At 44.9% G+C, this 12,015-nt stretch overlaps 1 protein-coding gene across 2 annotated transcripts in view; it reads left to right on the top strand.

Moving 5' to 3' along the window:
- The window catches only part of LOC137423744 (uncharacterized), a 200,832-nt gene that overhangs the window by 126,428 nt on the left and 62,389 nt on the right, over positions 1-12,015 (top strand). For both annotated transcript variants that reach the window (XM_068111209.2, XM_078773776.1), the window contains one exon: positions 1,872-1,971. In XM_068111209.2, coding sequence (XP_067967310.2) covers positions 1,872-1,971 — 100 coding nt within the window. The remainder of the gene's footprint in view (positions 1-1,871; positions 1,972-12,015) is intronic.

A 12,015-nucleotide genomic window follows, 5' to 3' on the forward strand; every position in this document is an offset into this window, starting at 1 on the left:
GCAAGGCCAAGGGACAAAATAGTTAGAGATGGACAAGCGAGGAGAAGGGGAGAATGCAGGGGGTGGACACAATGGATAAAGAGGCAAACTCTCAGGAAGGAAAAAGTGGATATTTTTGAGAGGTGGGGTTTAACAGGTAGAAGAAAAAAAAAAATCAGTCGGATGCGGAATGATCTGAAATGGTGGTGAACAGGTGCCTTGAAGACCTGGGGGGAGGGGGGGGGGGGGGGAGTGGAGGTGAAAGGGTTGCTGGTGGACCATGTATTCTGCAAAAGCCTTTGGGGGAAGGGACAAAGCACAGAGAGAGGGTACAAGACAGAAAGTAGGAGGAGGGAGAAGACACAGACCACTGACTTGTCTCCGATGGCAAAGTGATAAGCCCATAGACTCAGCTTCATCATGGGAGAGTCCTTTGATCTTGAAGGCCTTGGTTTCCACAGCGTCAAGCTGAGCAAGGTGTGAGGCAGGATTCGACCCCAGAGAGGAGAGTAGTACTCAATCAAGCTGTGGATGAAGGTCTTGTATGTGGTGAGGAGCTCAGGTGTGCCACGGATGGAGTATGATTGAGGCTGCCCAGGTAGAAACTGAATTTGGAGGTCAACTTATAAATGTGGCTTGCCCAAGAAATATTATGGCTGATAAGACCTAGGAGTTTGAGTGACTGAACTTCTTCATGAGGGTTGCCAAGAAAGTAGATGGGAGGGTTTGCCATACTTGGAGAGAGGCAGAGATGCGCACACACTGTGGAAAATGGATGATTCACAGAATCCATGAATTAAAATGGAAAACTGGCATGTGATTATAGGCAAAATGTGTACCACCTCGGAGCGCCACTGACGAAGTGGGGTGGTGATGGAGAGATTCCGTTGGGCAAGACATTCTTTGGGCCCCCCACTTCCTTTGAAAAGGGTCTCGATATGAAGCTGAAAGATAACGCAGCGGAATTTATTTTGTGAAATGGAATTCATCTTTCATGAAAGCTAAAGGCACTTTTTGAAGTAAAAAATCACTGGCTCGAAAATTTGTTCACGATTGCTGTTTTTCTTCTGGTCCTCTTGGAGAATAAGGGGACGTCATCCTCGAGGAGAATGATGTCGATGTTCCTCTAACACTTATGTTCCCTCGTCTTTCCCTTCATAATAAATGAGATATCGTGCTGTTTGTAAAATTGGCCAATGCATGTAGTGGGTGCAGCCAGTGGGCACTCCTAATGGTACGCACATAAAAAATATCTTTGCAGTCGTTGGATTCGGATAACCAAAGCTATTTTCTTAACAATGGGGAAATTAAGTTTCCAGCATCATTATCTGGGTGGAGGTGATTACAAACCGGTTGGCTCCAGATAAGAATGATACTCACCGATGATGTCGAGTGTGCAAACGTGGGTTTGACGTACGAAATATATTGTGAAGCGACTAAAGACCCACCTGGCTGCAGCAAAACTTGTGGAAAGCGAGTTAATTGAGATCTCTTAACAAAGCTACTTTCGTCACCTGTTCAGAAAAAAAGAGAGCCATCCGAAAATAAAACTTTTGCTAGTTAAAACCTTCAGTTGTCTTTGTTGGCTTTACATTGGACAATGCATAAATGTTGCATAAAAAAACCTAACCTGCAAACCAACCCCATCCCCAATCATGTAAGATTACAAGGTACAGAAATGTGCCATCTCCCTTTTAAATGTTTTCTTTGTAATTTCCCAAACTGTTGAAATTGTATGCACACCAACCAAATTATTTTTGGTGCCCGTTGCTGTTTGTTACCCTTGCATTGGAAACCTCTCTATTGCTGTACAATTATTGCAAAATGAAGGTTTATTGGTTTGGAGTCTGCAAGCACCACCATTTCCTGTTCATCGATTTCTCTTTTCCAAGGCGGTCTGTTGTTGCCTGCATGGCGTGGCCAGGCATGGACGAAATGAAGCAGAGATGATGATGACATTTGACGATAAACCACTTGCTTGTTATGTCAAAGGTGAGTGCAAAATCAGGGAAAAGTTTGTCTTGGCTCTTTATTTAAAAAAATAATAAAATAAAAAAACCATGGTTTTTAAAAATTAGTACGCTCGTTTACTACGGGAGCGGCAGAGGGAGTCATGTTATCCTTATTGTTATTATTTCCATTTATGATTATTACAATTACTTATGTTATATTAGGTCACTGAAAGGATCACAATATACATGATACCATAACATATTAGCTCAGGTCATTGAAAGGATGAGAACATGCATGACATTATTACATGTTGGATCAGGTCATGGAAAATAAATCATTAATATTATGCCATTATCAGAAGGCATTACTTTTGTAATGAGAAGGGGCTTTGGAAAAACACCACAAAACGCCTTGGAAGAACACGTTAGCGGCAGGAAGGATTGTGTTATTAATCCTTGTGGGGTATATAGACTACAGTAGATCTACGATTGGATGCATTTGACATGATAAGCATTGAGTGATGTCCGGATTCCTCCAAATTTCTTTGTTTTGTGTTATAAACAGCATTAGCGACTGCTTAAAAAGTGAATGGTCCGTGTTTATGGTTTATAATATTTTTACATCTGGTAGAGGCCGTTGGGCCGTTGTTCCCACAAAAACGCCATGATAAGCTATTTATAAACGTTGACTCGACGTTTGTTCAAGGAGAAAAAACCCTTGGGGAGGTTTATGATTTATGATGATTGGTTATGATTAATTTTGTTATTAGAAGTGGCCTTGGAAAAATGCCACAATAAAGCTAACTCAACACGGATATACACCTCAACATGCTACCCAATTGGTGGCAATGGTGGGGAAAGCCCGCTTGGGGGAGCAAACCCCCGAGGGGATGGGGGCAAATGAATGCGCTACAACCCTCATTGTTTAACCCTTAGTCATCCTGTCAAGTTTGGTTTAGATTGGATAAGTAAAGACGGCATGTATCACGGTCAAAAAATCATCAGACAGACAGACAGACGCCAAATTGCATATTTTTGTATGATAAATTGGGAGTACAGTGTGCAATTAATTTAGGTTTACAAAAGAAAGCAACTGGTTGAATTTGAGAAGATTCATTCTGAAGAAAATGAATGCATTCTCAATTGTACAGCTGCAAGGCAAGGCAAGGTTCAGGCTTGATTTTTCGACCACAGTGTGTTCTTATCCATGACTCTTGAGTCCGTGATGAAGACATATTGGTGGTTGAGATGTTCAACCCAAGCCTAATCTTCTGGGCAGCTGTAAAAATTGGTGGTGCATTCAGTTTTTAATTCTGATGCACCATACTCTGTCATTGCAGCCAAAGCAGTTTCTTAGCAAGGGTTATATTGGGTGGTTTATTGATTAATGATCCTGCCTGTGAAACACCAGGATGACAGTTTTTAACTGGATGGAGATTCAAACCCAGGATAGACAGTTCAGAGATGAATTGAGTGTGTATACCTCTAGGCCCGTGGTTTTTAACCTGGGTTCGACCGAACCCCAGGGGTGCAGTGAGCCAGTCTCAGGGGTTCGGCGGAGCTCCTCCGAAACGCATTGCAATTTGTTTGTTTTTTTTAAGTTGTCCCCCGTCGCTCAGCGGAGCGAAAGGGGGACTATGGCTTTCCCCTCCGTCCGTGTGTCCATCCGTCCGTCCTTGCGTGCGGGTGTGCGTGTGTGCGTGCATGCGGCGTGCGTAAGCGAAGGACCGCATTCGAATTTGGTGTGTGGGTGCAACCCACGTCAAAATCCAAGATGGCCGCCGCCATGTATGTCTGATGCCATGTGTCTGAACCTTGTAACCTGCATATCTTGAAAAATAAGCGAAGTACCAACTTCTAATTTGGTGTGTGGGTGTATCTCGGCATAAGGACGAAAGCTATTGAAAATTGGGTCGCCACGTCAAAATCCAAGATGGCCACCACCATATATATGTCTGAAACTTGTGAGCGAAATATCTCGAAAAATAAGCGAAGTACCAACGTCTAATCTGGTGTGTGGGTGTATCTAGGCACAAGGAAGAACGCTGTTTAAAATGGGGTCGCCACGTCAAAATCCAAGATGGCCACCGCCATGTATGTCTGATGCCATGTATGTCTGAACATTGTAACCTGCATATCTTGAAAAATAAGCGAAGTACCAACTTCTAATCTGGTGTGTGGGTGTATCTAGGCATAAGGAAGAACGCTATTGAAAATTGGGTCGCCGCGTCAAAATCCAAGATGGCCACCGCCATGTATGTCTGAACTTTGTGAGATGAATATCTTGAAAAATAAGCGAAGTACCAACTTCTAATCTGGTGTTTGGGTGTATCCCGGCATAAGGACGAACGCTATTGAAAATTGGGTCGCCACGTCAAAATCCAAGATGGCCGCCACGATGTATGTCCGACACTTGTGAGATGAATATCTTGAAAAATAAGCGAAGTACCAACTTCTAATTTGGTGTGTGGGTGTATCTCGCAATAAGGAAGAACGCTATTGAAAATTGGGTTGCCACGTCAAAATCCAAGATGGCCGCCACCATATATATGTCTGAACCTTGTGGGCGAAATATCTCGAAAAATAAGCGAAGTACCAACTTCTAATCTGGTGTGTGGGTGTATCTAGGCACACGGAAGAACGCTGTTTAAAATGGGGTCGCCACGTCAAAATCCAAGATGGCCGCCGCCATGTATGTCTGAATCTTGAGAGAAGAATATCTTGAAAGATAAGCGAAGTACCAACTTCTAATTTGGTGTGTGGGTGTATCTCGGCATAAGGAAGACCGCCATTGTAAAGTGGGTCGCCACGTCAAAATCCAGGACGGCCGCCACCATATATACAGTGGGGAGAACAAGTATTTGATACACTGCCGATTTTGCAGGTTTTCCCACTTACAAAGCACGTCAAGGTCTGTAATTTTTATCATAGGTACACTTCAATTGTGGAAGACGGAATCTAAAACAAAAATCCTGAAAATCACATTGTATGATTTTTAAGTAATTAATTTGCATTTTATTGCATGAAATAAGTATTTGATACATCAGAAAAACAGAACTTAATATTTGGTACAGAAACCTTTGTTTGCAATTACAGAGATCAGACGTTTCCTGTAGTTCTTAACCAGGTTTGCACACACTGCAGCAGGGATTTTGGCCCACTCCTCCATACAGATCTTCACCAGATCCTTCAGGTTTCGGGGCTGTCGCTGCGCAACACAGACTTTCAGCTCCCTCCAAAGATTTTCTATTGGGTTCAGGTCTGGAGACTGGCTAGGCCACTCCAGGACCTTGAGATGCTTCGTACGGAGCCACTCCTTAGTTGCCCTGGCTGTGTGTTTCGGGTCGTTGTCATGCTGGAAGACCCAGCCACGCCCCATCTTCAATGCTCTTATTGAGGGAAGGAGATTGTTGGCCAAGATCTCGCGATACATGGCCCCATCCATCCTCCCCTCAATACGGTGCAGTCGTCCTGTCCCCTTTGCAGAAAAGCATCCCCAAAGAATGATGTTTCCACCTCCATGCTTCACGGTTGGGATGGTGTTCTTGGGGTTGTACTCATCCTTCTTCTTCCTCCAAACACGGCGAGTGGAGTTTAAACCAAAAAGCTCTATTTTGGTCTCATCAGACCACATGACCTTCTCCCATTCCTCCTCTGGATCATCCAGATGGTCATTGGCAAACTTCAGACGGGCCTGGACATGCGCTGGCTTGAGCAGAGGGACCTTGCGTGCGCTGCAGGATTTTAATCCATGACGGCGTAGTGTGTTACTTATGGTTTTCTTTGATACTGTGGTCCCAGCTCTCTTCAGGTCATTGACCAGGTCCTGCCGTGTAGTTCTGGGCTGATCCCTCACCTTTCTCATGATCATTGAGGCTCCACGAGGTGAGATCTTGCATGGAGCCCCAGACCGAGGGAGATTGACTGTCATCTTGAACTTCTTCCATTTTCTAATAATTGCGCCAACAGTTGTTGCCTTCTCACCAAGCTGCTTGCCTATTGTCCTGTAGCCCATCCCAGCCTTGTGCAAGTCTACAAATTTGTCCCTGATGTCCTTAGACAGCTCTCTGGTCTTGCCCATTGTGGAGAGGTTGGAGTCTGATTGATTGGGTGTGGACAGGTCTGGAGACGGCTTTGCGGTCGGTCTTTGTGGTCGGAGACGGTCTGGAGACGTCTTTTATGCAGATAACGAGTTCAAACAGGTGCAGTTAATACAGGTAATGAGTGGAGAATGGGAGGGCTTCTTAAAGAAAAAACTAACAGGTCTGTGAGAGCCGGAATTCTTACTGGTTGGTAGGTGATCAAATACTTATTTCATGCAATACAATGCAAATTAATTACTTAAAAATCATACAATGTGATTTTCAGGATTTTTGTTTTAGATTCTGTCTTCCACAGTTGAAGTGTACCTATGATAAATATTACAGACCTTGACGTGCTTTGTAAGTGGGAAAACCTGCAAAATCGGCAGTGTATCAAATACTTGTTCTCCCCACTGTATGTCTGAACCTTGTGAGCGAAATATCTTGAAAAATAAGCGAAGTACCTTCTGGTGTGTGGGTGTATCTAGGCATAAGGAAGAACGCTATTGAAAATTGGGTCGCCACATCAAAATCCAAGATGGCCGCCTCCATGTTTGTCTGACCCTTGTGAGCGAAATATCATATCATAGCATGTTTTCTGCGTGTTCCACTTTGTCAACTCACATCACTTCCCCGACGGGGGACCTAGGCGTAACGCTTGTTTTGTATCAATTTTGAATCTTTGTGTAATGTTACGGTTTGTGACCTTTTTCTTCTTCCTTCCCCCACACCCCCCTGTGAGTTAGACCAAGTGGTTTTGGTCCATGGGTATAAAGCCTATGATTGGCTGTGGAGCAGGGTGTGGCCAGGAAGGTGATTCAGAGGAGTGAGTGGCCATTTTGGAGGAAGGCTTATGGCAGAGTGCTTTTTCGGGGGTTGTGGAGTGTCCAACTGCAATCTCTACCTGAAGGGTGACATTGATCGAGCTCTTGCTGCCTGCCTTGGGGCCTGCCGTGGGGCCTACTACTGGGCCTGCCGTGGGGCCTACTACTGGGCCTGCCGTGGGGCCTACTACTGGGCCTGCCGTGGGGCCTACTACTGGGCCTGCCGTGGGGCCTACTACTGGGCCTGCCGTGGGGCCTACTACTGGGCCTGCCGTGGGGCCTACTACTGGGCCTGCCATGGGGCCTACTACTGGGCCTGCCGTGGGGCCTACTACTGGGCCTGCCGTGGGGCCTACTACTGGGCCTGCCCTGGGGCTTACTCTTGGGCCTGCCCTGGGGCTTACTCTTGGGCCTGCCTTGGGGCCTACTCTTGGACCGGCCTACTCTTGGACCGGCCTACTCTTGGACCGGCCTACTCTTGGACCGGCCTACTCTTGGACCGGCCTACTCTTGGACCGGCCTACTCTTGGACCGGCCTACTCTTGGACCGGCCTACTCTTGGACCGGCCTACTCTTGGACCGGCCTACTCTTGGACTGGCCTTCTCTGGTTTTTCCCTCTCTTCTCCCTTCTTTGTTTTATGTGTCGGAAGAGATTTTCGTGTGATAATCCATAAATAAAGACAGTGTGATTGAAGGCTTGGCGTGATGTGCTTCAGGCCTAACAGTAATTACGCTTATTATTAATATTATTATTATTTTGCTGTGTATGTTACGAACGAATGGAAATGTTATTTGTAATTGTATTCCCATCCCATTCATGGTTTCTCTGGTCTGTGTTTAAGATAAGTTGTTTCACACTGACTGTAGTAAGTTGAATCAATGAGTAACTTGCTAATTATTCTGTTGATGGTGCTTACTTACTGGATTTTGGACTTTGCAGGTGTTCGGAAATTCCAGTGAATAGCCTCGATTAGCTTGCCGTGTGCTGTGCGTCATTGGTCACACCTTACTTTGGAGTTACTGATTAATTGAAAAGTAAGTTGTAAATGTTTGTGGATATGCAGGGTGGGTTCAGAGTTATATTAAAGTCAAAAGTGGATGGTGATTATAAAATATGATTGAATTACTCAGAAAATTAGGTGGAGGTGATGTAACTCCTTTGGTCGCCAATCAAAACTAACAATTCGCAGTTTTCTATGTAATATTATAATGGGATTTGAGATGACATGGAGTTGAGCAGATAATAAATCCCGTCATCGCAACTATAAGTTATGTTTTCTTCGTTAAATATTTCTCATTTTTCAGAGGGGTACTGATTATATTTAGGCATGCTCCTTTTTAAATTTTTGTCATATAATTATTTGCCCGAACTCAATCAAGATCAGTTTACTTTTTTTTTTTTTTCTTTTTTTTTTTGCACTATGTCGAGCAAAAAAAGGAAGTGGTCGGAGGATTACGTGCGGTACGGGTTCACGTGTTTGACGGAACGGGACGGAAGTCAGCGTCCTCAATGCATGCTTTGCAATGTCAAGTTGAGCAACTCCAGCCTTGCACCAGCAAAACTACGGGAACACTTCAAAAAACTGCACGGCGAGGGCAGTACAAAGACTGCTGGATGAATTCAAATTGAAGAGAGTCCGATTCGACGCAAGTGCTACCTTGCCCACTCTCGGCTTCGTTCCAATTTACAAACTGATCCTCACTGCGTCGTATGAAGTTGCGTACCTGATCGCAAAGCAGGGCAAACCGCACACCGTTGGCGAGACACTCATCAACCAGCCGCGTTGAAGATGGCCAACATAATGCTGGAAAAAGCTGCTGAAAACATGTTTTCTCTCGTTCCACTCTCAAATGACACCATCAGATGCAGAATCGACAACATGAGCGACGACATCCTCACCCAGGTAGTTGCAGATTCAGTCGCGATCCCGACAAAATTCAGCCTTCAACTCGACGAGAACACCGACGCTTCGAATTTGAGCCAGCTTATCTTATTTGTGCGTTATGTCAAAGGAGACTAGATCAAGGAAGACTTTCTGTTCTGCAAGCCTCTCAACAACGACGAAGGCAGCTGACGTGAAGAAGCTTGTGGAAGACTTCTTCAGAAGCAACGGCCTCTCGTGGAACATGGTGTCTGCAGTTTGCTCCGACGGAGCTCCAGCCATGCTGGGATGCAACTCCGGTTTTGGAGTGCTGGTGAAGGCTGATGCACCACACATCATCGTCACGCACTGCGTCCTGCACAGACACGCGCTGGCATCAAAAACCCTGCCTCCAAAACTGGCCAATGTTCTGAAAATCGTCGTTGAAACTGTGAATTACGTGCGAAGCCGTGCTCTGAATCATCTCATCTTCAAAGAGCTGTGCAATGAAATCGGCTCTGAATTCGAAGTCCTTCTGTACCACTCTAACATTCGATGGTTATCAATAGGGAAGGTAGTGAGCCGTGTTTTTGCCTTGCATGTAGAATTAGCCCTGTTTTTGCGAGGACACCAGCATTGCCATGCAATGCACTTCCAAGAGTCAGAGTTCATCCTCGCCTTGGCGTACTTGGCTGACATCTTTGACACACTCGATCATCTCAATTGGCAGATGCAGGGCGGTGGAGTGAATGTCATCGAATCTGAAGAAAAGCTGAGCGCTTTCCGAAAGAAGTTACCGTTGTGGAGGCGGTGAACAGAGAACGACAACTTCGCGAACTTTTCGCTACTGGACGAGTGCGTGAGCGGGATCGAAGATGCGTCTGAAGTTGGAGGCACTGCTGTACTGGGGGAGCTGAAGCAAGCGATTGCCACGCAGTTGGATGAGCTGGGAAAGTCATTCGACGGCTACTTCCCGACCAAGAGCAATACCCAGCCTGGGTGCGGCAGCTGTTTACTTTCGACGTTGCAACGGCAGATGTCAACGACCAATACCTCGACGACCTCATCGAACTTCAGCAGAGCCATACTCAACAACTACTCTTTGGCACAACAACGCTCAACGTTTTGGTGCCGCCAAATGGAAGGGTATCCTCACATCGCTCAAATTGCCCTTCAGATGCTCACGCCGTTCGTTACAACGTATTTCTGCGAGTATGCGTTTTTGAAACTGGTCGACATTAAAACAAAGAAAAAGGAGCAAGCTTGCATGCGAAAATGATTTGCGGGTGGCCCTTCTCAACACAAAACCACGCATTTCCCAGATCGCCTCCCGAAAAGAAGAACAGAAAACGCATTAAGATGCAATTATTCTTAATTGTTTTGTCAAATTTGAGGGGTTCCGCGAGTGTTCGGTGGGTTTCGTTAGGGTTCGGCTCCTTTAAAAAGGTTAAGAACCACTGCGTCTGGGTCATCCTGCCAGCCCTTAGGTTTGAATACAAAATAATTTGATGAAAAAATAATAAGTAGGGAAGATTGGGACAGGGAGTGAAGGTTTGCACCCAACCAATCACTTCTTGTCCCGATCTTACCCATCCACTCACACATGACTGCTCCTGGACATGGTGTTTTTCTCAACTTGAGAAGCTCCTGGACATGGTGAAGTGATATCGAAGTCTCTGACCATCCTTGACTCCGTTTCTGTGATGGGCCCAGGTCGTGTTGGCAGTCATGTCCTTAAAACCTGTCAGATCACAGATCATCACCTTGGCTTCTGACCTTGCCGATCATGCTGTTCTTCCAACAATGGATGGAGGCTCTCAATGTCAGACAAGAGATCACGGCCGTTTTAATAGGCATATCTTGAGCATTTGATGCAGTTTGGCACCCAACCCTGATCTCTAAGCACTCAGGCGGTATCAGATATATATTGGCATAAAAAAAATAAGCAATTTTTTATGCAGGTTCCAAAAATATGTAATTTTAAGGGGTTGGTGTGAAGTGAGGGTTAGAAGGCCATTGCCACTGACCACAGTCTTTTCAAAGTATTCCCATATGAGGCTTTTTTTGCCGAATGATGAGCACGGTTATTTTATTTTCAACTTCAACTTGTATAAAAAAAACTATTTTGTTTTAAAGTGACATCAGATGATGTGTACACTAGTAGTGCTGGGCCGATGTCGGTATTGGTATTCGGCACTGGCCAGTATCGCTATGACCATATCGGTAATCGGCATAGTCGATATCGGTCGATATCGATATCGGTATCGCGGTTCGCTGTACCGGTAATCAGCACAGCCCGATATTGTTATTCCTACCTACTTCCTGGTACGTCTTGATGTCATACTTTACACTTTTCCAGGCGTATCTCAGTGCATCAAAGTTTTAAAAATCCTATATTTAAGGATTCTCAACTTTTTCGATTTGTTGGCGATGTACCGATATTTTTATGGATATACTTTTTTGTTTTCAAACTTCCAATGCGGTATATCAATATGAAAAATGATTCAGATATAAATGTTATATCGATGTATCCCTGGGCCCTGCTCCCTACTATCATTGCTTGGATAACTTCCTCCACTCGTTGAGCCAATGCATGGCACCCTGTCAAAGATGGAATGCCCCAAGGCAGTGTCTTGGGGCAGAGTCCTGTTCCTCATCTTCATCAATAAATTTCCTACTTCTCTGCAAAACCCTCATTTTTTTTTTTATGCCTCCACTGACAAAGTTGCCGGAGGCATTATGTTTTTGGGTTGTCTGTCCGTCCGTCCATGTGTCCATCTTTCCGTGATCGGTTTTCGTTTCCATGATAACTTGAGAACAGCTGAAGGAATCTAATTCAAACTTGGGATCTAATTTATACATAATGAGGTAAAGATTCGCTCATTGGCTTCCATTTCCGGTTCCACTGGCGAGGCTGTGTTTTTCCAAGCTCTTCACGCTATCAAAGTAAACTTTTTCCCGTTTGTATTTTTGTAAAAACTGTATTTTTATTTTACTGTGTTTCCAGTAATATATCGGTGTAAATCGTGCATACCTGTGTATAATAGTCGGTTGTTCCTGCTGTGTTTTCAGGCCTTGTCCCTCGATGCTTTCCTGTCGCCTCGGCGGCCGTTTGTTGTCCATTTACTTTCGTTCTCTCACTATTGCTCTTTCCTTTGTCTTCTCAGACATATCTTCAAAAAAATCCGAAATTTCCTTCTCTTCCAGTTGCTTCCTCTCCACCGATCATGACCACGTGTTTCGGTCCACCTGTTTTCTTTTTTTTTCTTCCCCCCATCCTTCAGAAGTCGATCCTCTCCAGCCAACATCTTTCCA

The sequence above is a fragment of the Myxine glutinosa genome, chromosome 3, assembly GCF_964187855.1.
Source record: "Myxine glutinosa chromosome 3, kmMyxGlut1.1, whole genome shotgun sequence".
Classification (NCBI taxonomy): domain Eukaryota; kingdom Metazoa; phylum Chordata; class Myxini; order Myxiniformes; family Myxinidae; genus Myxine; species Myxine glutinosa.